At 33.1% G+C, this 27,984-nt stretch overlaps 4 protein-coding genes across 7 annotated transcripts; 2 read left to right on the top strand and 2 right to left on the bottom strand.

Moving 5' to 3' along the window:
• Window positions 1-2,034: 2,034 nt before the first annotated feature.
• Window positions 2,035-4,776, top strand: LOC100306095 (putative acyl carrier protein). Its single transcript, NM_001250519.3, has 4 exons — window positions 2,035-2,198; window positions 2,897-3,010; window positions 3,332-3,454; window positions 4,346-4,776. Exons 1-4 carry the CDS (start codon window positions 2,142-2,144, stop codon window positions 4,469-4,471), a joined length of 420 nt encoding a protein of 139 aa, NP_001237448.2. The 5' UTR covers window positions 2,035-2,141; the 3' UTR covers window positions 4,472-4,776.
• Window positions 4,777-10,458: 5,682 nt separating this feature from the next.
• On the bottom strand, window positions 10,459-11,207 carry LOC100779758 (classical arabinogalactan protein 26). Its single transcript, XM_003541609.5, has one exon. The coding sequence runs from the start codon at window positions 11,046-11,048 to the stop codon at window positions 10,593-10,595; it is 456 nt and encodes a 151-aa protein (XP_003541657.1). The 5' UTR covers window positions 11,049-11,207; the 3' UTR covers window positions 10,459-10,592.
• Window positions 11,208-11,963: 756 nt separating this feature from the next.
• Window positions 11,964-18,670, bottom strand: LOC100777288 (serine/threonine-protein kinase RUNKEL). Its single transcript, XM_003542864.5, has 10 exons — window positions 18,513-18,670; window positions 18,314-18,403; window positions 18,054-18,106; window positions 17,655-17,730; window positions 17,358-17,419; window positions 17,186-17,264; window positions 17,039-17,098; window positions 15,257-16,912; window positions 14,154-15,023; window positions 11,964-13,304 (listed from the first exon to the last, which is right to left on the bottom strand). Exons 1-10 carry the CDS (start codon window positions 18,558-18,560, stop codon window positions 12,186-12,188), a joined length of 4,113 nt encoding a protein of 1,370 aa, XP_003542912.1. The 5' UTR covers window positions 18,561-18,670; the 3' UTR covers window positions 11,964-12,185.
• Window positions 18,671-22,255: 3,585 nt separating this feature from the next.
• On the top strand, window positions 22,256-27,413 carry LOC100779228 (uncharacterized). Of its 4 annotated transcripts, none has more exons than XM_006594407.4 (4): window positions 22,256-22,393; window positions 22,465-22,560; window positions 22,833-22,954; window positions 24,002-27,413. In XM_006594407.4, exon 4 carries the CDS (start codon window positions 24,186-24,188, stop codon window positions 27,090-27,092), a length of 2,907 nt encoding a protein of 968 aa, XP_006594470.1. In that variant the 5' UTR covers window positions 22,256-22,393; window positions 22,465-22,560; window positions 22,833-22,954; window positions 24,002-24,185; the 3' UTR covers window positions 27,093-27,413. The 4 variants fall into 4 exon arrangements, with proteins under 4 accessions (XP_006594470.1, XP_006594471.1, XP_003541656.1 ...); XM_006594408.4 differs by having other exon boundaries at window positions 22,264-22,393; window positions 22,471-22,560; XM_006594409.4 differs by having other exon boundaries at window positions 22,293-22,393; window positions 22,507-22,560.
• Window positions 27,414-27,984: the final 571 nt, after the last annotated feature.

Raw genomic sequence — 27,984 nt, 5'->3', positions numbered from 1 at the left:
GTCATTCCCACTCCCAATTGAAATGCATGAATCTCCATTAGAAACTTTCAAACAACAAACAAAACCCATACTAAGTGCTATGTAAAATTGGTTTTTAAGTGTAATTGATAACAAAAACATAAAAATAATGGAAAAGGTTTGTAACATGAAAATAATATATATACTAGCAATATAAAAAAGTACCCTATTATTCAAGCGCGGTTTGATATATGGTATGATAAATTTATCAAATTTATAATGATTAATTTTTTTTAGGTCAGAGACTATGAGTAATTCATGCATTGGATTAGAGATTAATCTCGCTCACCATTTGTAACAATCACAAACTTAAGAAAATTTTGAACACAATATGAATCAAACATGAATTCTCTCACTAAATAAATCATTGATAGTTGTCATGTGAACATTGAGACTTTAGATTATTATATAAATTTTATGAACACCACCTTCATTTTATGAACACTTTGGATATGAACATCACCTTCATTACATCCTACAAAGGATTGGGTCGGCTCCTAAGCTCAAAATCATTTTAAGATAAAAAAAAAATGTTGTTTATTTTAAGCAATAATTAATTATAAGTTGTTTAATACAAATTAGTTTTAAGTTTCAATACATATTTTCACCAAACAAAAAAGTTTCAAAACAAATTAATATAGTAAATCATTTAAAATATTTTTTATAAATTCTTATCATATATATGATTCTGAATAAAAAATTATTCTAAGACACCAAAAACCTATTCTATACACATGAGAGAGATACTAAAGAAAAAATATATAGGTATAATAGATGATTTACCGATAATAACAAAGAAATGAAAAAAAAGAGTATCATTAATACATATAGAACTGCGGGGTGACCATGGACACATAAATAAAACAAGTGGTTGAACAATATAAATCACTTTAGCCTGATTATCATCCTAAAAGCCCAAAATTTATTTGACATGTTGAAATAAATTGGAAAAACTATAGGCATGACAAGGACTAGTTAAGTTTGATTCTCTTTGTTCTTATATCACAAAAGGTAAGTTCAAGTTCAAATTAAAAAGAAATAGGTTTAATTTTTTCAAAACCATCTTCATATCCGTTGAATTTTATTGGATTTGGAAAACTCACAAGAAAACTGCTGCAACTTTTTTTAAAAATTATTCACTTATATATTTTAAATAAATTATTAATAAACATAATTAATACCTTTATTCTTAATTTTACCTCTCTTTTATTTTTTATTATCATTTCTACACAAATTCAGGTCTTGTTAAACTAAAATTTGAAAGAAAAATAATGTTTTTATCTAATGATAATAAATCAATATATTTATGAGAAAAAGAGTTATATAGTAATAATACATTTTTTTTACGCAGTCATACCATCATAATTTATTTTTATGATAAATTTATTCACTTTTAAAATAATTATATTAAAACAACTCAAATAGTAATTTATAATTAAATAAAACAATGTAAAATAATACATAAATATTAAATTTTATTTTTATTAGAATAGTGTTAAAAAAAATCAATGATCTTACTTTACACTCGAACATGCGCTGTAAAGGAAATTGGATAGTAAAAGAGTTGCATTATTCATATAACAAATTTATATAATAAAAATATTCCATTTTAAATTTTTTTAACTACTATCCTAAAATAAAATCTGTTGTTAGAGAGATCCTAATACAAATAACACTTATCATCATAAAATAATCATTATATAATTATTTATATAAAAATATTGATTAACGTGTACACATTTATTTATTTGTGTATGAACCAATTATAACAAACAATAAATATATGTAAGTTAAGAAAACCTTTACATAATAAATAATTAATGTTTGGCAGGTGAACCAAACAAAGAATAAGGAAATCCAGAATTTGAGGGACATGACCTGGGAGAGGAAAAGCAAAGCAAACAAACAGCTACTCTCCTCCCACGTGCCATCCTCGAAATTAACGAAACGTACTGTAGTTGAAGAAACCACAGAATCAGAACCTCCTCTACTCTACCCTGCTTTATGCTTCCCCTATAAATACACACATTGTCCCTTTCTTCCATCACTTGAGACACAAACTCACACACTTTGTACTCTCCGTCCTTCCTTCTTCGATCCAGATCTCTCTCCTTCTCCCTCAAATGGCTTCCCTTCTGCAATGTTCCATGCCCCTCGTCTCTCTTTCCAATCGAGCTCTGGTATATAAAAATCTCCTTTCTCGCTCTTTTCATTTCACTTGCTTCTTTTGTAAACCTGTTTTAAGGGAAAACTCGTTTGATTAATTAATTAATGTTGTGTTGTTGAGTTGTTTAGGCAAGGGAGATAGTTTGATGTTATTGTTATTTGAATTGCATTTCCATGCCTTCATTTAGTTTTCTGAGACATAATATGATGTATTCACCTTCACAATTCATAGACGATTGAACTTTTTATTGAAGGGGTGCTCCGACTCTAATTTCCCTTCAACACCCTACCTTTTATCTATTTTATGCAGCTAAATGCTCTTGGTATTGGGTTTTGGCTATCATCGAAGATTTATTTTACGTAATTGCCCTAGATTTTACAGAACCAACTCGTATTCTAAATTTGCTGTATATGTTGAATTGAAGCTGAGTTTTTATGTTTTTTATTTTATTTTTTAATTATTTGTTTTTAAAATCTTTTTGACCATTCTTCTTACTTTTTGGTCAAACTGTCCTGCAACAACCGAGTCCTCCCTTAGAGATAAAGTATTTCATTGCTTGTGAGTTTCAGCTGTACATGGTAGCGACATAATGGATTTATGATTGACTTCATTATTTTTTGCTTTATGGCTGAAAACTAAAGTATTTTGTGGTTTCTTCTAATTATATTATATTGCCTGGACTCATTCAATTCTTGTTGGATACAAAAACAGGTACCCGGTACCAGGATCTCCAACCCAAGTTCAGTTTCCCTTTCAATTAAGGGAAGAAGTTTCCCATCCGTTACATTGCAGCCCAGAGGGCGTCGGTTTCAGCTTAGATGTGCGGTAAGATTTGCAGCCAAAAAACCCATATTCTACCTTTGCCTCAGCAATGGGATCATTTAGCTTAATTTACTCTGTGTGTCTCTGTCTTTAATTTGATCTTCTAAATGCATTAACAACTTTTGGATTATGGAGAATTCATCTTTAATCCTTAGCTTCTGCTATTATGTTGCTAATTATCGCAGAATATCATTTATATTGAATTATCTATGTAGCCTTATGCTCGTAATTTTTTAATTTGCAAATGCTCTGGTCAGTTTTTTTGTGGCATGAACTTTTGTAATATGGAAGATGATATAACCAGCAAAGTTTTATTTCAAGCAGGCAAAACCAGAGACAGTGAAGAAGGTGTGTGACATAGTCAAGAAGCAATTGGCACTGCCAGATGAATCAGCTGTTACTGGAGAGTCTAAATTTGCTGCGCTTGGAGCTGATTCTCTTGACACGGTATTTTTGTATTCATCTATTTATCTATGAATTGTTTTTGGGTGTAAAGTCATAATACTTAAATCCAAGTGTATAAATATATAAATTATTAGTATTTGCTACACTTGATTGTATCTATCATCTGTTTGTTATTTGAACTATATGCATGTTTTGTTGAGGTATTATTTTCTCATTTTAGTGTTTTTATTGTTATTTTTGTTCTCTCTTTCTCTCTGTAATGACATGGAGGACTAAAATTCTTTACCTTAAGAAAGTAATAATGGATTGACACGTGACCCTTCATATTTTACCACAACATGTTTTGATACATTTCCCCAGATGTTTATAGAGACCATCTTTTTATTGGGTTGGTGGGTAGTGGCCACTCATTTCCCTTGTAAGTACTTGCTGGCCTAAAAGGAAAAAGAGTTAGGCTACCCTTGGTACATTACTGTTGATATATAACTGGAAATCTACAGACTAAAACTGTGTTCCTGATAAAATACCTGAAGTTCAATGTTAATGATATATTTAGTTCTTAATCTACACACTACAATTGTGTTCCTGATAAAATACCTGAAGTTGTCAAAATAGTTCTTACCTTACTATTGTTGTGTCCTTGTTTGAAGGCCTCAGTTTGTTTAAGCAATTTAGTTTTCTTCCTCCTTGGTTGCCTTATTCCTTTGGTCTATAATATATGAATGGCATGTTTGCCTTTTTTTTTCTGGTGAAGATGGGAACCTTACCTCTGACCTTTATTCCCTCACCTCACTCCACCCTACCACATGAGCTAACCTTAAATGTCGTGCTAAACTTTGTTCTTATGTTGAACAGATCAAAACACAATATCCGTGGTTTATGTTTGATGATATTTTACTTGATTATTTAAGATTTGCTTTTCAATTTGTGCAGGTTGAGATTGTGATGGGACTTGAGGAGGAATTTGGTATTACCGTGGAAGAAGAAAGTGCCCAGAGTATCACCACCGTTCAAGACGCTGCTGATATGATCGATAAGCTTCTTGAAACCAAGGCTTAAACTAGTAAAAAGGACAAGCATGTCCATTTTAGAGTTTTTTGCTATGTCGACGGAAGGGGTTTTTAATCTTTATCTTTGGTATTACAACTTGATTGTCTAAGTAACTGCTAGTTCTTTTCTGGATTGTATTGCGATTACTATAATAATAGTTTTAAGAACTCAGTCATTTTGTTTCCGTTGAATGAAATTGATTGTCAAAATCACGTCCATTAAGTATTTGAATTTTTTAGACATTTTTCTACTTCAAACTAAGCCTCTCATTCTCTCATTTCCCGGGAGACACATGGGTAATATACTAGCATGACAAAAAAAATGTGAACAATTTCTACGTGCCTTTTGGTTATACACGTTATGTTATGTTTTTTTCATGTCTTTGTTATAAAGATTTTTATTTTTATGATATTTGAATTTTTTTGGGTTACGGTCTAAAGGATCGAAAATATGGCTTATGGGATTTTGATATATAATTCCGCAAATATCTCCACTCCTTTTTCCTTGAAAGGAGTTGATGTGATCATCTATGTTTCAACTGCAATGATTGGCAGTGTTGCCATGGGTGGGTGCATACGATTCTCAAGTCATCATGGGGACGAATAACATTTGCATCCAATGCATGTTCTTCAAGTGTATTGTCAACAAATTTATCACCGTTTACAACAAAGTATTGAAGTTGTGATGATTGTCAGCTCTTTAAGGAGATTGACCTCTACATATGAGAGAGAACCATTACTTAATTCAATTCAACCTGGGTGAATAATTATTCCAATCTTTCTCTACTTTTTGTAATTGGTTCTGCAACAAGTTCGGGCCTTTGGACATTTAATGGATTTCTGAATAGTTTGTATTGTATGAAGCTGAGAAGGGTAAATATATATTTGTATATTTTGAAGTATTTTGTATTAATAATATAACTAATATTTAACATTAAGTATTTTATTTTTATTTTTTATTTGTTTCAAACTATTTTACCTTTAGTCAAAGTTTCAAATGTACATGACTATTTAAAAACATTAAAAATTTTAAACTTTCAAATGTACATATGACTATTTAAAAACATTAAAAATTTCAAACTATGTTATAATATATTAGTTTTTTGGTTTTCAGACTTCACAGATGTGTTAGTTGAATTTATTTATTATATTTTAATTTTTAGGTCATGTTTAACATAGCATGTTAGCCTATGTGATAATGATGACAACAATGCAATTCTTTCATTGATTTTTTCTTTCATTATTTAACTATACATAACAATATATTCACTTGAATCTTGAAAGCCATAAGATTAAAATTTTAACTTCATAATTGTTGTTCATCCAATTCAATTACATAAGTTTCATTTTAACATTTTTTTAGTCATCATATTGATAGTTTAACTTTATAGTAGTCATTGATATTATTCAATGTGATCTAACATTAATGAATGATTATTAATCTTCAAAACTCAATCTTTTATATTTTTTATATAAAAGATGATTACGATTCAAGGTCTTTTGATTTATTATTATTATTATTATCTTATATATTTATTAAACAAAAGTAGAGAAAACTAATAAAACAAGAGATTGCTCACTCATCTGAAGATAACAATAATAATAATTATAATAATATGATATAATTTTAATTATCTTAAATGAGAGAGTTCAAATTTATGATGTGGGGATATTAGTGAATTCAAATTTTTAATAATATCACAAAATTAAAATCAATATCTTTAAAATAATTAACAACTATATCTATTTAATAAAATTTCAATATTTCAACAAATTTCAAAAAAAGTTATTTTTGATAATAAATGAATTTAAAAATTATTACATATTAACAATAAACAAAATAAACCGTCAAAGTTAATAATTATAAAGTATTTTATATTCATATTTATTATTTGTAGATTCTTTTAAAATTTATACTTTACAAATAGGAAAAGTAGAATTGAAAATGAAAAAAAAAATATGTTTGATCATTTTTTTCCGCCTTACTTCATATATTACTTCATATAAATTATATGAGTGAGAAATTATATAAGTGTCATTTTACTCATTATTATTGTGATATTTTTCAAAATCATTAGTATGATTATATTCTATATATAAAACTAGACTCGTACCTTTAATGATTTAGAGTTATGTTAATTATTTTATATTTTTCTCTTTTTTAAATTTTAATTAGTATAAAATATAGATAATTAGGAAATATCTATTAAGTTACGTTAATAAACAATAATATTTGATACATTTTATTTTATAATAATAATATCATTAGAAAATTAAAAATCAATATGTTTAGTTTTAGGAAATACTAGTAACACTTAAAAATTCCATTTGCAATAAATTTTAATGTAAAAAATTATAAATATATATTTACTATTTTTATTTTGAATTTATACATTTAGTATAAGTATTTCATTACTATTTTTAAAATAATATTTGTTCAGTTAAAAGTACAATTATTTTTTCACTCATTTGCAATATAATTATATTTAATATGAAACTAAATATTTTCAAACTGATAAATTTAATTATTTATATATTTTTTCAAATATTACTAAATACAAATAATACTAGGTATAAATATTAAAAATTTACAATTCAATAAAGTATCGTACAAGTATAAAATCTAGTTATAAATAATGTATTTGGTATTTTATTTCATAAAAAATTTAATTTATAAAAAATATTATCAGTGAAAGTGTACCAATGAAACTGTGTAAGATATTCTCTCCTTTTATTTATTAATAATAATAATAATAATAAATTAAAAGACATTGAATCAGACCAATGTTAGATGTGGAATTTATGCCACATACATTGTACTTATACTAAAAAACATGTTTATATAATTTTAAGTTATTATGTGAATTAACAATATTTTTAAACAATGACCCAATTCTCTTGTGAACAAGATTAAAAACTTACAAAAATATTTAGAAAATATAAATGATAAGAGTAAATTTCATATAAAAATAATAATAAAATATTATAAAAATTTTACATTATTTAGACAAAGTAAACAATGTTAGATGGCCTGATGTCATGATGTCATGTTCCTTCTCATACTCTTTTGGGAAGCATTTACTCTAAGATGGATAGATGTCACTCCATCTACATAATAATAAAGCAACTCTTCCTCAAAAATCCTAAACTATTTAGGAAAAAGAATGAAACTCAAAATTTATGAATGTAGTTACCGGAAATGATAAAATCGCAACAAAAAATTAATCCTCCCAATGCAGATCGGGAGGAAACATGTAAAAAAGACTCTATGGGTAAGCAGGTAAGCTTTGCCTCCTTTGGAGGATATGAAACCTCTTGTAAGACCTTAGAGACTTCACAGCCAATATGTTCACAAGAAATAAAGAAGGGAAAGAAAAAAACTCAATGATACAAGAAGATGCTCAATGGTGACGTTAATTTATAGTATTTTAACTGAATTTTCAAACTAGTAAAATGATAAAATACTTGTTAATGGTAAACAAGCACAGTTTTCCTTTGAAGTTGAACTAATCTCATTCTATTCTGTTATCCAAATCACTCTTCTTTTACCTTCTACCTAGTCTCTGTTTACATGCTATGTCTTCTTCTTATCTTTATAACTCTATCACTCTCACCTACTCTTCACAAACCGGAATCACCTTTACTTTAGGAGATAAACCTTTGTTTAATTAACATGCCATATATTCTTGTTTTTAACATAATCATAACAATATCCGAGTATGGCAGAACACTTCCTTAGTTAACTTGAAAATGATAGAGCACTTCATCCAAGTAATGCTATTCTATTAGTATGATTTTAATTTTTTTTTCCTTATAATTGTGACATTGGATTTGATTATTGTTTAGTTTGTTAATTTGTTACGAAGTCATTGTTTTATAACTCTATAATTATCCCTTTCCCTATTGCTACCTTTTTTCCTACTCAGTGTTGTTTAAGTTTGTTTGGGTATGAGATAAATTGTTCGCTTGACTGAAGTTGATTCATATGTTTCATTTTCATGGCTGTCCCTGATCCTTATTCCACGTTAATCTAGACTTCAAACTCGTGTAGTTAATATTAAAATCTCTTCCACCCTGATCTGTTTATTTTCGAAAATGTGCCATTCTTTCTGTAGATGGTCGATTTTTTTTTTTAAGCGTAGATGTTCGATTGAATGCAAACTATTTAAACGATTATCACTAAGCGACCTCTAGTGAGTTATCATTAGTTTAAATTTTAAATGGAAAGAAATAAACTTTAAGAATATGAAAAATAAGACGTATTGATTCATAACAATTTTATTACTTTAGATTGCATAATTGTATACATATTACAAATGAAAATAGATTTGACTTATTCTCATACTTGAATGACATTTTTATGAAAAGAATTAGTATTTTAGTTTGTCCATTACATATCATAAATATTTATTTTATATAACTACAATTTATAATAAATAAAAATTTCGAAATATATAAATTATATTATAATAATCTGTAAAAAATAAATATTTTTAACTTATAAATTATAAATTATATTTATAACATATATTAAATAATTTATATTGTTACTTTTTGTTATTAATAATTTTCTTAAAAAATATTGAAATTTAAGTTAGAATTAAAGACAATGATAGATCGAAAGAAGTTAACTAGAGAAAAAATAATGTAAGGTCTTGTTATGAATAATCTATTTAATGGAAGAATTTGTATTCAATTTTTTTTGTGTATAAATTTTTTTGGACAATCAACAATCACAAACTAACAGTAAATAAAATTAGTTTTTATCAAAGTAGGTTAAGAGACACTAGTATACCAAATTCATGTAGGAACGTATTTAAATTTTGAAAATAAATTATACATTTGAAATTGATTTTTGATAATCAGTTACAAAAACCATTAAATTGATATTGAAAGTGTATCCTTGAAGATTCAACAAGCACAAACTTACTAAGGCCTTGAAATGTGTCAAGGCAGATAAAGATTCTTAAATTTCAATTATGTTGATAATTATTAAGTACGTATTTATAATCATTTGATATTTATTTATTTTAGTTATATAATGTAAATAATTTTAAAAATATTGGTTCTCAATATATAAAATTGGTTCAATCATGGGTTTAGTTTAAAATATATTATATTGAAATATATAAATTATATTATTATTAAAATTCATAACAAATCAATATTTTTAATATATAAAAATTATATTTTATATTTATTATAAATAATTTATATTATGATGTGTAACATTCACTAAAATAGAGACTAGACAATAGCATTACATTACTATGTAGAATATGTAATTGGCATCCTATCTTATAGTATTTGAGTATTTCCTTATTTTACCACTTTTGTTTACCCCAAAAAAAAACATTACTATGCAGATTGTAGAGAACATCTCGGCATTGAGTAGACCACAGCACATGACATTATTATACGATATTATGATATCCAAGAATAAGACAGCAAAACCGGACAAAACAGGATTACCTAAATACTATACATACTATTGAAATTTGTCACTTGATTGAGTAGCATGTGACCTATAATTGGAGGAAAAACAATAACAAAACGCCTGATTCCTGCTGATTAATTAGGTGTTTGTCACGTGCACCTCAGTTGCAACTTGGAAAATAATGGCACTTGATCGAAACCATGTGCCACCACCTAAATTGATTACATGCAAACCTGACATATTAGTTGGAAGCAAAAGAAATCTTACATTTTCATCTAAACGAGGGTTCCAGCTATATACGCAAAGAGAAAGCTTGAAATGCAAAAAGACTCTTAAAAAGTTCAATCATGGGCCTCTGATTGGAAAAGGTAAAAAAGGATCATTTAACATAATGTAAAAACAAACAAACCAAATAAAATAAAAGGACTAACCTCAATTTACAACCGGTAAATCAACAGTAGAATCATGAAAAAGAGAATTGAATCAATTTTTATTTTTTTTTTAACAGCAAATAATTGAATCAATTGATACTGTTGGGAAAATTATTCTCAAACCAACCAAGAAAGAAAGATGGATTTTTATTATTATATTATTATCATATACTACAAGGTAAGAATGAAAAATTAGCATACAATAAAAGAGAATCTAGCCTATAATAATTGGAATCTGCCACATCCCAAATAAGAAAAACCACTCATAGTCTCATACAGTGCAAACACCAGCATACTGCTAAACCAGCAAAAAAAGCAGTGGCTATGCTAGCAACTAGACTTGTTGTAGGGGCATTGGAAGAAAGTGGCGATCCAAATGGTGAGAAAGCAGAAAGAGGTCCTGGAGCAATAATGTCATCTGGGTTTGGAGGGCTTGGATTGGAAGGAATAGTGGGAATGTCAGAGCCAGCAGCAGGAGTTGGCAACACACCACCAGGAGAAGGCAACAGTGGAGCAATGTCTGGGGACAACTCTTGGAAAGGAGAGAGTGAAGATAGATGTGGAGATGGAGGAGGGTCTGTTAATGTTGCTGGTGAAGATGAGAGTGTGGGAACTTTGGGAATAGGTTGTTGTGAATATGATGAAAGAAGAGGTGAGGGCATGAAAGCAATGATGATGATGATCATCATGAGTGTTAGATGAGCATTGTATGATGCCATTCTGATGGTGAAGAAAATAGAAAATCCAACTTACACTGCCTGAAAATGGATATAGATGTGTAAGGATTTTCGGAGGGAGATAGATAGTGTGTGGGCATTTTAGTGAAAATAATGATGGCAAAGGCTTTAAATCTTCAAGGCATGAAACTCTGCAGGTTCCCATCATCTTTCTCTCTCTCTCTCTCATCCTACCTAAGACTAGGTGGGGTCCAATGGGGTACCACGTGGCAAGATTCCATTGGATGTGATAAGGGAACATAGTTTTTTTTTTTCCTGGAGGAAGAGACAAAGATTGGGAAAGGTTTCCATGTGATGCGTTTGGTGAGAGAGAATCCGCCCGTGATATTTGGGCCCTACAGCTCTTTATTTTCTGTTGATCCCTAAAAGCTAATTTGTTAATTGTTAGCAAACGGGAAAACTTACTGTAGTCTTGGCATTACAAAAATTTACAATCATACTGCTTCATCTTTCAAGGGTGATTTAAATATACCCGGAGAACAAGAATGATTCAAAATTCGTTGCGTATTCTAACTCTTACGAAAGGAGATGAATGCTCATCTGTCTTCATGTTACTATTTTGCATAGTAAATGTCAATTTTTTAATGCGAGGTTGTCTCGTGATGAACATTCCTATGAGCATAAAGGTGGCTAGGCTGGAATTTTTTGTTGCTTGAGCAGCATTTATTGAAATAAGCCTTCTTACATAGCTGACAATCTTTCTGTCTTTGGAAGTATGTGTAATTGTGTACCATGGTACCTATCAAACAGGAATCTCAATCATATTCATATGCATGCAGTTTCATTCCATTTAAGGGTTTTTCCTGGGTAATTTTATACTTGTACAATACGTTAGTGTTTAAATTAATGAAAGGAGACAGACTATTACATTGACAAGAATCAATTTATAGAAAAATCTAGGAGGAAAAAAATCGTTGACTTTATATTTTAATGTTCACGAAGATACAGAGTACACATGCTTTACATAGAAATACAGTGAAGCCTGAGTGGAATTCACCAAATTGCTCAACCTTTATCTGGAGTTTTAACAATACCTTGAAATATAAGGATAAACGGTGAACTAGAAAAGTTACACATTCTAATGAGAGGAACAGAACAGAACATGATACCTACAATTATTCAAATGCAACGAGGCAACCGCTGCAATTCCAAGGCTGCCAGCCCAGCTGTTTTGGCTAAAGCTGGTACACCTGAATTTTTGAGTTCAGAAACTATGACTTCAGTTCTTGAAATCTCAGGTTTGGATATTGATAATATCATTGCATGCAGTAAGTATTGCTTGCAAGCATAGCCTAAAGCGTGAAGCATTCGCTGGATGATCAAGTGAGGAATGCCTCTACTCCAGCTCTCTAGGATCACAGTCACCTTGGGGAGATTGGTTAGTATACCAGTGGTGGCTTCTCTAGGAGCTGCCTTGAGCAGTAAGACAACACATTCAGAAGCTATATCAGCAATACTGGTTTCTGCAGAGGCACTCAACTCTAGCAAGACACCGACATTGCTTCCAAAGTCCGCTATATCTTTTATGCATTGTTGGGGATCGACAGCGCCACCACTCAACTCGGGAGGACAGTCACCTAAGAGAATTAGTTCTGTTGTGTAGCTGAAGCCTTTTGTGCAGCTAACTGAACGTGCTAGAAAAGCCTTACACAACCCAAGAGTTGGTTCCAGCAAATCTTCCATACCCTTTGCATATACAAACTCAAGAAAGTTGCCAATCCTCCTAACCACCTTTAACTGAGAGAGTAATTTGGACTCCATCTCAGGAGCAGAAGCCAGAGCAAGACACAGCTTAACATTGTTCACATTTGCATTTGAGAGATCGCCAAGCAAGAACTCGAAGCATTGTGAAATTGTCTTCAGATGTAGAATGTCTGGAATTGTAATAAAACTGAACTCCATTAGCATGACAAGAAGCTTCTGCGCATAGATAGGAATAGGATCTTCATCTTCAATCAAGGTTGGGTAGAGAGGAAGAAAACGGGTATTGGATACGAATTTCAGATCCGTCAATCTTTGCTCTTCTTCAATTGGTTCACTCAAAAGAATGATCATCACATCAAAAAGAATTTTAAGGCACAAAAATCTGGCATCACCGTCCTTGTTACCCTTGTACAGAACTGTCAGACTAGGGAGGATTTCACGTATGAAAATGTCAGGATTGCCAATAATCACAGGAGATTCCTCTGTGAGAGACTCGAAAATTCGAAGAAGGGTTATTTGGAAGTCATCTCTTCCCTGAAAAACAATCAATGAAGACATTATATCAAATACCAATTGTTACCTAAAGGTCAACCTTGTTCTACTAAAAATGCCACTCACCATCCAACTAACAGTATGATCCAATCAACGGTAAAATCAGGGAAATAATTGTCATCAATTCAAGAAAAATTAAGTAGCCAAACAATATGTGAAAATTAGGCAGGCAATAAATCAAATATCATTGTTCATTTGAATTAAGTTAAAACTTTATGAGAGCTATTGAAAAATAAAATAAAATCCTAAATTTAAGCCAAATCAAGCATACACTTTAAATCAAGGGAAAATTGATGTCAAGACCATTAAGAAGGATGTAAAAAAAAGATTAACTTGATAATAAGCCACATAATTTATTTAAAGACAAAACTAACTTTGATGAAAGTAATATATAAATATTCATTCGCAACTTTCTTCCTAACTTCAAAGAAGTGCAAAAGGAGTTGTAAGTACTCAATGCGAACTCTTTAAGATTCAATAATAAGTAATATTTGTAAACAAAAAATAATAACAAGTAGTTATTCACAAATTTCTTCTTTAATTTTGCACATTTTAAATAGGCACAATTGATATCGAAAGAAATATTGCAGCTCTACTATTTTAAATTCATGAAAGCATACAATTAAGTCATATTTTTCTATTAACACATTTTAAATTGAGTCAAATTTAGGTAGAATTTACTAAATAAAAATAAGACACGAAATAGGAAGTAGGACTCGTTTAGTTATGTAAAATCCACTCTAGTAAAAAATACTTGTCAGAAAAAGTGTAGAAAAGGTGCGCTAGCATTTCTCTTAAAAGGAAAGAAGATACAACGGCTCAGTCACTAACCTGAAACGATGTCTCCACGAGTTTAATTAGATTCGCCAACTGCCGTAAGACTTGTGGTGTAACTACTTTGTGCTTAAAAGTTGAAGTTCCAAGAAGATGAAGGACAACAGGAAACAAATGAATGTTGGGTTTTGGGGCAGATCTGCTGGTAAGGGCAGAGATGTGTCCATGGCGCCTTCCTCCCATCATTTGCTGGATATCCCCTGTTATTATATCAAGTAAACCTGGAATACTGGATGCCACAATATGCACAAATGCATCCAAACACTGCCTCACATAAGCATCCTTCTCTTTTCCCAGCCTATCCACTACAGAGAGTAACTTTTGGCTACAAAAGAAGTGTGGAAGCCACCTCCTGCCATGCTTACAGAGGAGAGCCACAAGGACTAGTGCCTTTCCTCTTAAAACTTCACTACCTTGCTCAACAAGACCCAAAAGACTTGGGATCAGATTTTTATCCTCAGCAAGTGAAACAAGGTATCTTCCAATATTTGTGAACATGTGGCTTCCAAGCATTGCCATGTTAAGAAGATTTAAGCTGATTTGTTGCTCTCGTGGACTGCCCTTGACAAGAGCAGAAGATAGGTCCTTGAATGAGAGTTTCTCTATCACCGACTGAATGCTAGGAGGATTAAAACGAACTAAGCGCACCAAGCATGATCCTGCAGTGAGTCTCATACTCTCTTGTTTCCCTGAGGCCCTATAGATATAGCAGAGATTACTAATTACATCTTGACTGGACAAACGCCCCACCCATGAACCTCCTTGACTGCAAATATTCTCAATTGTTCTCAATGCATATAATTGAGTTATATCATCCTCTCCCTTCCGCAATATTGATGACACAAGTGATATTAATGAATTTGGAACCTGCAGTCAGGCAGAAATAATTAAACATGAAAAATGTACACCTAGAAAGCTGGCAGATGAAGTTAAAACAGCTAACAGGAAGACATGAATTTGACTTAAAATATATTACAATACTGCAAGCAACATATCTAGAAAATTGTAAATTATTATATACCAGTATTAGAGATGTCAAGCTTCAAATGACCTAGGCAGATAGACAACAAACATAATATGCAACAAGCTTGGAAGCTAACCTGCCAGCCATGCGCATTCCTATTGTCCTTTGATGGAGATTCAAGTTGATTGTTATCCCTGCAGTCTGCATTTTGAGTGGATATATAAAATAGTAACTCACCCAAAGCAGCCATGGAGAACCTCCTTACTTTTTCCTGTCTGTCTCTAAGGCCATCAGTCAGTGCACCTAAAATTCCAGAACTAGCCAAACTGTCATCAACAAAGGTGGAGTGCCTAATCAACAAACCGATCAGTGAAGCAAGTTGAACACGCAAAGCTGATGCCTTGGATTGACGCTGCAATTTTACAAGCATGAGCATTATTGGCCCATTGGTCAAGATATTAGCTGCATCAGCATTACTGCTCAACATCTCAAGGTACCTAATCACATTCTGTTTCTCTCCAATGCTGGTATTTCCATTCAAAATGGATAATATTCGGTTGTGGACTGCCTCCAATTGCTCTTTAGGCATCTTGACAAAATCAGATGCTTGCAATGCCTCAAAAGGGAGTGAAGGAATGACTTCTGAGACTTTATCAACTTTTCTGCTAGGCATTACAGGTCTGACTGAGAGATCAGATGCATGCCAAAGAACCTGGGAAAGGTTGTTAGACAACCTCGAAGAATCAGAGTCAAGGCCAGATCCTGAGTCTTCTTTAGTTCTATGTTTCTTCACCTGAGGGCTCACACTGGGAGAAATAGCAGATATGTCAGGATGGTCAGGAGTTGATTCATGATCAAATGACCTTGGATCATCTGAGACTGGAGGGTGAACAGATGGGGTGTCCAACTGGTGTGTATTATTTTCAACCTCCTCTGCTTTTCCCTGGTTCAGAAAATGATTGACCATTTTCTCATCAGGCACAGGAGTTGTCTGTTCGGCACCATCAGTTTCTTCATGCGCATCATCTTCAGCATTCTCATTAAAATCAAGTTCCATGTCAGTGTTCTCAATTTTAACTTCAGAATCATTCTCAGAGTTATTAGGCAAGGGGCGTCGATAGTTTTCCTTCTCATTTTCTCTCTGTAGATTTGTTTTTGCTATTCTTGACAGTCTCAAAAGATTCACACCCTTGCTAATATTGGAATTATCTTTTTGCTTTACCTCATGTATTCTGCCAGAACCCTTTGTCTGAGTTCTGTGGCCAATTGGTGTTGCCCTTGTTGGTGTCTCAATGCCTCTAGATCCTAAAACAGAGTTCTCATCCTTTCTCAAAAACCCTTTGACATCTTTTTCACGATATTTGGTAGGGGTCCTGTTATGGGAAGATTTATCTCCATTACGTTCTGATAAGCATGGTTTAGCATGTAGCCCTATCATATCATCAAATGCAGGTTGAGCAGGCAGAGACACCAGAGTAAATTTGGTTCTCCAAAAGGCATGTCCACAAAGCTCAGGCCACTGTATTCTTTCAGCTGGATCTTTTACCAACAGGGAATTAATTAAATTGACAAAAGGCCGACTTGGATTACCAGGGAGAGGTGGAGTCGGATCCGAAATGATGGATTTTACAAGCTGGGTGAATTCTCTTCCCACAAAGGGTGGCCTCCCAGCATAGCATTCATATAGTACACAGCCTAGTGCCCAGAAATCAGAAGCATAAGAATGGACTCCACTGTCCTCAAAAAGCTCCGGAGCCATGTAAGAGGGTGTTCCACGTTTTGCTCGCGGTAACTAAAAGGTATTCAAGCTTAGTAGATATTAACAGATTTAATTCATGGAGAAAAGGGGCAAATACATTTGAGTAATGATTCATCTGTTTATGCATAAAGATGTCAGAAAAGAGGTAGTCAAGCATACCGAGGAAGAAGGAGCTTTTGATATATCTTTCAACTTCCTAGCCAATCCAAAATCACATAGCTGCACCAATCATGTAAAAAGTACACACTTCATTTCAAATTATTAGATTAAAAAAATCTAAAACGACTCAACCAACCAATCAGGTACCTTTGCACATCCATTTTCATCTAGTAGGATATTGGATGGTTTCAGGTCACAATAGATTATTCCATTTGAATGTAAAAACCTGTATATCATATCAGTTTTAGTGTATATATATAAGAATAATACTACCAAACAGTAGGAAAAGCAAAGACAAAATTAAGACTCGTGAACCTACTGCAAAGCTTTGACTATATCATAAGCAAAATCATAAACCGAGTCTTCAGGAAGTTGACTATCCTGCAATTCATCCACATAATCAACACCAAGTTAATATTGCATAACATAGCCCAAAAATTCCCAACACCTATAGATTACAATTTGCAAAAGCAAATTTAGAAATGAAGAGTTTACAAAAAGATTGGGGGAAATCCAGAACATGGAAAATCACTTGAGATTTTTAGAGAGCTGACTTCGTGAATGAAGCTACAGTAAACACAGGCTCAAAACCTACAAGCAAAGCAACGCTGTGTACCTGTCGTAATATGGAAAGCAGATCCCCTCCAACACAGTACTCCAAAACCAACCATAGGTGAGCAGAAGTTTCATACCTAAAAAGCATTATTGAACCACACTTTAGAAAACCGCTAAGCCAAATAAGTAAGAAGCATTTGTTTGAGACAATTCCCCAAAATGGAAGTCTTACACAATACATTATTTATGCTAAATAATTAATAATTAATTAATAATCACTTCACTTCAGTATTCATAATTCAGAGTTTAAAACTTATTAGTAGGATTTCCTCTTTTTACAGTCTTCAAAAATTCAATGGAAAATACTTTTTTTCCTTTCAGAGCAAACATTTTTAATAGAATTTCCTAATTTTCAGGTTCTCCCTAATCGTTTCAGTAAAATAATACCCATACTCCTTACCAATCGTAAAATTTCAGCACATTTACATGGCCCAATGTGTGAAGAATCCTGACCTGCAAAAGGAGAAAGCGGTTAATTCAACACGCACGTACAGCTCAGGATCTGCTAGAAAAATGCGAAAAACACATCACCAATGCAGAAAATAGTAATTAATAATCAATTAAATGAGAAACAAAGCTATAGCATGTTAGATGAATTAAATGAACTACACTACAAAAGTAACAAAACCTGCACAAGTTTTCTGAAATTGAATGACTTACTTCTTCAAGGACCTTGGTTTTCTGTGATTTATCGACGCTTTTGATGGCGAAATACTCGATTGTCTTCTTCTTCCTGCCTTTGTAAACGGTCTGCGTATGCATAAAAACAGAGAAAGAGCGATCGCATGTTACGATGCCAATTAGAGCTTAAAAAGGAAAGCGGGAAACAGAAGAAGGAGGAGAGAGATTATTGCGTTACAGAGTATCTGCCGCGACCGATGGCTTCGTAGATGTGGTACTGGTTCATCTTTCTAGGGTTTTGCTTCGCAGATTTTCAAATGTTGAGGATGAACATGAGAGAGAGAGAGAGAGAGAGAGAGAGACGGTGCCAACGGGCGGGGTATTTCAAAATCAAAATTCAGGGGATTATGCTATTTAAGCATCCAAACAGGGACTAAGGATACGACGAGCGCAAATTTGAAATTGGAAAGAGAAAATACTTTTTGACTTAAGTAACGTAAACTGTCCAATAAAGTTGTCAATACTTCAGGAATTTTATTTATAAAATTTATGGGCGTTTGTTTCATGTATAATTCTTTTAGTTCTAAAAATATGATATGAAAATATTATTTTGTGTATTATTAACAATATGTTTAGTCAACTATTAAAATTGATTAGGATTATTTTTTATTTTTCGGTAATGATTAAAACATGTTTTGGTTGAATTATTTTTTCTTAGCAATATATATTATAATTACTAAAATATTCTTATTAGAAAAATTCTCATTACATCCGTAGTCTACTCTCTATATGTTTAATGATTACATTGAAAGAAGAACAAGAATTATCTATTAAAAAATGAACATTCAAGGAAAAAGAAAAATGATTACAAGATGTAGGAACCAAATTGATACTAAATTAAATTGTAGGAATATTAATTGGACAATAACAAAATTTATCAAATTAAAAAAAATTGAAGTATGTATCGTGAAAAAACAAAAAGAAACTAATGGAGTAGTTGTTAGTAAGAAAGTATATATGAATTTTTACTCATAAAAAAGTATTCATGTTTTGTGGGGATAATTTTTTTCTACCTCTTATGTCGAAATTAAATATTGATGGAATATGGGATTATGTTTTTTCCCGAAAATAAAAAACACAATTATTTTTTTATGATCTTATAATAAATACGAGATAATTTTTTTTCGGTCTAATATTTCCAGAAATAACAAAATAGTCTGTGAACAAACGTTCTCTTTTAGGTTTTAAACAAGTTTTTGTCCCTATGAAATATGATGCTTTTTTATTTTAGTCAGATTTTTTGTTTTGATTTTAATTTTTAAAGATATTTTTTTCTTTTAATCTGTACTGTCAAATAACAATGTTGAATTGATAACGTAATAACTAGGATTGTTAAAACACTAAATTGAATGTGCTAAAAAAAGTGAGCAATTTTGAATAAAAAAATGAAATGAATTGTTACATAGTTCAGTTTTTAAAAATTAAATTGCTCCCAGATTGAATTGTTCGAACGAAACTAAGAGGTAACCTATGTGTTCTTCAGTCCATCCAAATTATTACGCAGTTTAGTTCAATTCGCTCAAATCATTTTTAAATTCATTTCATCTATTTTGCACTCCCTCGAACTAGTAATGTCATTGATAATCTAATAGTTTGTCACATTATCAAATATCTTAAAATTTATTTTATAAAGTTTTCCTATAACCAACTATATGATAAGAAACTATTTTCCCGTACTATATTTTAATTTGTCTTTTCTTTAACCTTTAATATTTTACGATTTTTTACTAGATAGCCTGCCAATTTGCTAACCTTCCCGTAAATAGGATGAGTTGTACTTTTTTACCTGTATTTTTTGGGTGGTCTGACCCTTTGAGCCTGATTATTGCCGGTTAAATGAAAAAATAAGCCTAAAAACTCAAATAAATACCTGAACTTTTTAAAAGTTTTATAATGTTGAAAAAAAGTTAAAGACTATAGGCTCCCTTCGGGGTGATTTTCAGTTTCCAATTTATGGTTTTGAAATGCTATTTCAAACCGTAAATGTGTTTGGATGAAATTGTTGTGAGTTGGTATTTTCCTAAATTTTGAAACACTTTCCTTTATGTTTTGAAAAATATAAAAGTAGGTTTTCTAGTTTTTGTTTTTAGTTTCCTTCTATCTCATCCAACCTTATTGTCTCCTCTCTCTATACTTTCTGTGACGGGCCTCGACGATCACCTGCAGGTCTGAGTCCAGCTGTGCCACCACCCACAGTAGTAATCAGCAATCTTGGCGTGACTAAAGAACGGCTCCATCGTCTCCCTAATGAGCTTAACCTCCATTGCCCTCCGTCACCTTGTCGTTTCCTAAGTCGATGGCATTGGTCCACGTCTGAGTGATGCTCATCTTCCACTAGAAGGTTTTGACACGGAGGTGTTGCAACTTGTTGATCAACTGAGTCACCGAGTCGGATATCTACTCCACGTAGTCACTCCCCACAACTCATTGTCTCTTCATGAAACGTGACAACGTGTCATTCAACATCTTAAAGTAAATGGAGAAGGTGCACGTGTAGACCAGGCTAACCTTGATCTCGGCTTGGGCTAGGTCTAAGGGCTTCGTGTGCGAGGTTTGAGAAGTTGGGGAGGGTTTGGACACAGAGAGTTGGGTACTTGGCCTTCGTGTAATTAGGTATGTTTGTTCTTATTTTTGGTTTCACTACAAACCTAGGTGCTCATATGAGACACCTTAGGTTTGTCATACTTTTTGGTAGGAGTAGTACATAAAATTATGGAAAGAAGTATGTTTTATTGCATTATGTTCCTTAATTTTTTAAATAGTGATCAAGGGATTCCCACAGACCCTAAGAGAATAAAGGTCCTGAGTGACCCACTCCACCAAGTATAAGGGGAATTTGGGGCTTCCATGACTTAACAAACTTTTTCAAAAGTTTTATCCTATATTTTTGTAGCACCACTCATTGAGTTGATGAGGAATCATGTTCCCTAATGAGAATATGGGTTTTCAGATCTTATCCTACTCTAACATACCCAACAACACTAATATATTTGTTTTTTGTTTTTATTCTTTTTACAGGTGTCGAGGGAGGAAAGGAGGAAGTCCAGAGTTTCAAGAACTTTTAGATTTGAGGTCAAATCCTTTTCAAGGGGAGGGGATGATGTAATCCTACCACAATGGTATTAGATAGAAGACTCCAAAAAGATTGAGTAGAGATCTAGGAGAAGACCCTAGGGTTCTCATGAGTCTTAGATAGATTTTGGACTCATGGACTAAATATGAACCCACATTTCTTTATAAATATTAGAATATGTTGTTCTTTTTTTTGGTCTTATATTCTGGTCATTTTAGGTTTGTAGAGTACCCTACAAATTAAGGACACCCTACCCTACAAGTTAAGAGTATCCTAGTAGTATAGAGTTTTAGCTTTGTATTTCTCCCTCTGATTTCTCAGGAAATATGCTAAGATACTTTTGATATATTCTTAGAATATTTCTTTTCGCGTGTGCTAAAGTAACAAACACCTTTCATTTTCTTGTAACATCTAAGAGGAAATATGTTTAGGATGCCTTTGACATTTTTTGAAATATGCTAAGATGTCTTCAACATATTCTTGAAATATTCATATTAAATTCACATGAAATAAAATTAAAAATGAAATTCACGAATGACCTAATTATAAATAGAAACATATATAATACTTATGACAACTTTAATGAATGAGAGTCTTACAAAATACTGGATAACACTTCTCCACTTCTAAGCAAACTTCCATTACAAGGTAAAACCAAAGTTGTGATCATTGGATCAATCAAAACTCTTTACCCAAGGAAGGATAAAATGGTAAAACTCTATCTTTTGAATGACCAAAGTGCCCCTGAACAAAAAATGTGAACCGTTGGATCTGCCATCTCTTTGGTCAAACATCAATTCACAATAAACCCTTAGACATTGAGTAAATTACAATGAAACAACATTGCAACCCAGAAAATGAAGGGGCAGTATGGGAGCCTAATAATAAATGATGATATTGATTTGGGTTTCACTACAGCAGGTTTTCACTTTGCTCCCTTCATTTTTTGCGGCATATGCTTCTCAACCCCTCAATTACTCTACCAGGTCTGTACACACACTCCTTCTGTGTTTCTTAAACCCTTTTTCTCTATTTTTTGAACTTCATGCTTACTTAGTTTCAGGGATTTAACCATTCTCGCCCCTTATTGCATGTTCAGAATTGTTGAGTGCATCCACTTCAATAGAAATGGGTGCCTCCTTTTATTGTAAAGGTAATTTTTTTTTCTTCCGGTGGAACTTTTTATTCAAGCCCTTTCACTGACTTTTTTTTTCCATTTATTTGTGGATGATTTTTTTTTTCTCCCAATTTTGTGTTTTCGATTGTTGATATCGAAACAGATTAGGGTTTTGGCTGTTACTTTTATTTGCTGTTTGAATGTTGCCTCTGGTGCTGTGATGATTTTGCGAGAAAAAATAAGTGCAAGTGGATAATTATCTGTTTAACATCAGGGTTTTAATTTATTTTCTGATTGTGATGGTGCAGGATTGTAAATGGTCAGCATTTGTAGGCTGGTTTTTGACGTTGTAGTTGTTGGGAAGATTTTTTTTTCCTTCTCGGTGGAAGGTTAGGGTGAAAGAGTGCTACACCAACCCCATACAAAGCAGGTATGCTGCAACCCTAAGCAACAAAGTACAGACACTTCAAAATTGTAGTTGTGACTTGTAACCATGTTGGATACTATCACACCAATTTGTGTGTGGCACTTCAAATACTCCTAATTGCATTTTACAATTTTTTTTTAAACTTTTCGACCAATATATATAGAAATATCACGATAATTGAAAAAATGAAAGCATTTTTGTTGTCTTGTAATGATTTTTTATTTATGCTAACTTTTAAAATATTGATTCTTTCTTTAGATTTAAGATTTGTTTTTAAATTAATTTTATAGTTTATACCAATTTTATATGCTGAATTGTGGTTGCATTATATTCTATAACTATTAAAATTTGTCGTGTCTTACTAAGGTTGTCGTAACTTGGTAAATTTGTTGTATCTTCGTGTCTGAATCTGTCATCCGTTCCCACGTCCCACGTTGTATTTGTGTTATCTATATCCTTGCTGGCTGTACTTGCTGTTTGCCTATGAAGGGGGATTGTTGGCAGTGTGAAATTGAGAATGAAACTTCAAGCCAAGTATTTTAATTAGCTGAACCAACCCCTGGATGGGTGGGAGCATTTTTTCTTAACACTTCATTTGTTTTATGTACTTTATGCCTATGGTGCTTGGGGTTGCTTGGCCGCAAAATAAACAATAAAGAAAGCTAGATGAGAAGAGGCGGAGGATAGTACAAAGAAAACACCTTGTATTGATAATTCTTGCTTGGCCCCAAAATAAACAAAAAATAAAGCTAAATGAAAATATATGAAGAAAGCACCTTATGTTGATGATTCTTTCTTTCTTAGATGTTCTGCTTGTTTTGTGCGATAAGTTCTCACACATACAACTTATGGTGATATAGAAACCGTGTCTTGGATTTCTATTGTGTTTGCACTGCTATTTTCCTAATGAATTGAAAGATATGATCCATCTACGCATTAATTTTATGTTTAGAAACCTGTTTGTGATATCAACAACTCCTTCCTTTTTTAAAGATTATTTTTTTTGGTTAATGTGGGATCTAATACTTGCAAGTTATACAATACCTGCAGGTTCAATCTGAATGTGCAGACTGTAATGTTTTGGGGGACTGGTGGAGTCTTGGAAGATTTATTCACTATTTGCATTTCAATTTTGGCCAGTCTGTTCTCAGAGCAGTTATAAATTAAATGTAGCTTGGTTGTCAGTTTGCTTGGTCGTAGCACTTGCCCTAAGGATTTGAACTCTGGATCTTTTATGGAGTGCAATAAAGAAGAAGCCATAAGGGCCAAGGAACTTGCTGAAAAGAAAATGCAAAATAAAGATTTCAACGGGGCTCGAAAATTTGCTATTAAGGCTCAGCAGCTATATCCTGACTTGGAGAATATCACTCAAATGCTTATTGTTTGTGATGTGCATTGCTCTGCTGAGCAGAAATTGTTTAGCAATGAGATGGACTGGTATAAAATTCTTCAAATTGAGCTGACGGCTAATGATACAACAATTAAGAAGCAATACAGGAAGTTTGCCCTCCAACTTCATCCTGACAAAAACAAGTTTGCTGGTGCAGAAGCTGCATTTAAGCTGATTGGGGAAGCTCAAAGAGTTCTTTTGGATAGAGAAAAACGATCTAGACTTGACATGAATTTGCGCAGGGTTCCAATGAACAGAACTACTATGCCATCTCATCATCAGCAGAATGTTCAGATGAATTTTAATCCTGTGATGCAAACCAGTGTCAGGCCCAATTTTACAAACTTAAATCCTCAGCAGCCACAACCGTCTAGGCAGGCATCTCAGCAGGTGCCTAATGGTGGCTGCCCTACTTTTTGGACCGTGTGCTCATTTTGTTCTGTTAGATATGAGTATTATAGGGAGGTTTTAAACAGATCTCTTCGCTGTCAACATTGCAGTAGGCCCTTCATTGCATATGATGTGAATATGCAAGGCACAACACCAGCAACTAATTCAAGTCAGCAAGCTTTTGGTGTGCAGAACCATAGTCAGAATCATGGTGCTTTCAACGTTGGTGCTGGATCTCAAGGTAATTTGCATACTCGCAGGTCCAATACAGAATCACATAAGAAAAAAGGTCCCACTGCTGATGTCTCTGTAAAGCCAAATGGAAAGAGGAAGAGAAAGCAAGTAGCAGAGTCCAGTGAAAGTGCCGAATCTGTTGGCAGCACTGATTCTGAATCTGAAGAGGATATACTTTATGATAAGGATGGCTTTTCTACTCTTAGAGAAGAGAATCCACGTAGATCTACGCGGCAAAAGCATCAGGTTTCCTACAATGAGAATGTGAGTGATGATGATGAAGGGGGTGGATCTCCTTCTGGTGCTGGAGAAAATACTGGGGAGCCATCTAAAATGAATAATCAGAATGGTTTGGCTGCTGATCTGAAAGGCAATAAACAAGGGGAAAAGCGGAAGCAGAACTTTTATTCTGAAGAGAGCTTACAAAATATAGATGAAGAAATTAAGGAGGTGAGAGAAAAAGAGGCAGTTGGCAGCTCAAAGATAGACAAAGCTTCAGAGCATTCACCCTCGAAATCAACAAATCGACCAGATGATTTTGTTTACCCAGACGCAGAGTTCAGTGACTTTGACAAAGACAAGAAAGAGGGGTCTTTTGCTGTTGGGCAGATTTGGGCTATTTATGATACTATAGATGGTATGCCTAGATTCTATGCTGTAATCAGAAAAGTTTTCTCTCCTGGATTCAAGTTGCGGATAACATGGTTTGAACCAGATCCAGATGAGCAAGATCAGGTTCACTGGGTAGAAGAGGAATTGCCAATTGCTTGCGGGAAACATAAACTTGGCATCACTGATACCACTGAAGATCGTCTGATGTTCTCTCATCTGATTGTTTGTGAAAAGATTGGGCGCTGTACTTATAAAGTATATCCTAGAAAGGGAGAAACTTGGGCTCTTTTTAAAAATTGGGATATCAAATGGCATATGGATGCAGAATCTCATCGTGAGTATGATTTTGAATTTGTTGAAATCTTGTCAGATTATGTTGAAGGTGTGGGAGTAGTTGTTTCGTACTTGGCTAAATTGAAAGGCTTTGTATGTCTCTTCTCTCGAATGGAGGGAGGTAATCGCACATTTCAAATTCCATCTAGCGAGTTATTCAGATTCTCTCACAGGGTTCCATCTTTTAAAATGACTGGTCAGGAAAGAGCTGGTGTTCCTGTAGGATCTTATGAACTTGATCCGGTATCCTTGCCAATGAATCTTGAAGAGATTGCTGTTCCTGAACATTTGGAAGTAAAGGATGGTCATTGTCCATCTAGTGGGGTGGGCACAAGATCTTCAGATATGTGGAAATTCACGATGAACTCGGAGGGAGATGCTTCTACTGCAAAGGTTAAGTTGCAAAGAAACAATTCAGCAGAGGAGAACAAGGATCCTGTTAATCATATTGGTAATGATAGTGATCCTTCAGCTTCAGCTGCAGATGCTTTTGAAATTCCGGATCCTGAGTTCTGCAATTTTGATGCTAAGAGGTCCCTTGAAATGTTTCAGGTTGGTCAGATTTGGGCATTTTATGGTGATGAGGATGGACTGCCAAAATACTATGGTCATATTAAGAAGGTTAGGACTAGTCCAGATCTTGAGTTGCAAGTTACTTATCTTACTAACTGCTGGCTACCGGAGAAATGTGTTAAATGGGAAGATAAGGATATGCTTATTTCTATTGGAAGATTTAAAATCAAAGCAGGTGCTCATCCCTGCACATATGCAAACACCTATTATGTTTCGCATCAGGTGCAGGTTATTAACGATGGTAAGAAGAAGGAATATGAAATTTTTCCAAGGAAAGGCGAAATCTGGGCATTGTATAGGAATTGGACGACTAAAATAAAACGTTCTGACTTGTTAAACCTGGAATATGACATAGTTGAAGTTGTTGGAGAACAAGATTTGTGGATGGATGTTTTACCTTTGGAGTTGGTAAGCGGTTATAATTCAGTTTTCAAGCGCAAGTCCAATGCAGGATCAGCTAGGGCCACGAAAATATACTGGAAAGATTTGCTCAGGTTCTCCCACCAAATCCCTGCCTTCGAACTGACAGAAGAACAAGATGGCAATCTGAGAGGCTTCTGGGAACTTGATCCGGGAGCAGTACCCCTTCATTATTTTAACAGCAAATAAAAAGAAGTCTTGGGTTCCTGAACTTAACATGAATAGGTCTAATGTATATGTATCACTCTTTTGCCAGGAAGCAAAATTTGCGATTCTAATGGCATTTTTGAACTCAGTTTTTTGTTGTTGTTTAAATTAGATAAGAAACAATACACTTTTCTGTGTCTGTGCAGTAATAGCTCCTGCATGATCACAGCTGATATGACATCACCTGAGAATCCCCAAGATATTGTTCCAGCTGCCATGGAGGTGTTGCTGGCTGTCATTTGCATTTTTTGTTTTGTTTCTCTTCCATTAGAATCCGAGTTGACTTAAGTGTCATGCTACAAATTCAGTTTTTTTTTTTTGTTAACTCTCAGATTGATTAGAGGAAAAAGACTCTTATTAATTCGAAGTTTGACTAGAAGGTAAATAAAGTTTAATCAATAATTATTTCTGTTAAAGATCGAATTTGATTAGTGTTCGATCAATTCAACCTTAATTTCAACATATTAATCATTTGCCTAATCACTTGGTTCTACAAAATCAGTATTTAGTAAAGCAATTAAGCATAAGGTATATATATATATATATTTTGCATGATCTGTTTTGTTATGGAAGCGGAGCCAAGAGCTATGCAATGAAATTGCATTATTCAGACTTCCCAAGCCCGAAGGGGAAACTACCTCTGCCAATTTCCAGTGTTTAGGCACAAAAATTGTTTTTCAGAGTTTGAAAATGAAAAAAAAATGAAAGTAAGAAGTGATAATGTTTCCTTTGTCTCGGACAATGCATGACTTGCGCAAATCTAATATACATTTCCATAGCTGGTTGGTAAATAACTATTTCCATCACATTAAAATTCAAACTCCAATCGTCTTATTCTTTAGCTAAGGCAGCTCTAAGTTATCCTAGTCTTCCA

The sequence above is a fragment of the Glycine max genome, chromosome 13 (genome assembly GCF_000004515.6).
Source record: "Glycine max cultivar Williams 82 chromosome 13, Glycine_max_v4.0, whole genome shotgun sequence".
NCBI lineage: Eukaryota > Viridiplantae > Streptophyta > Magnoliopsida > Fabales > Fabaceae > Glycine > Glycine max.
The sequence above is the reverse complement of the archived record's forward strand: the minus strand, read 5'-3'. Positions and strand labels throughout refer to the sequence as shown.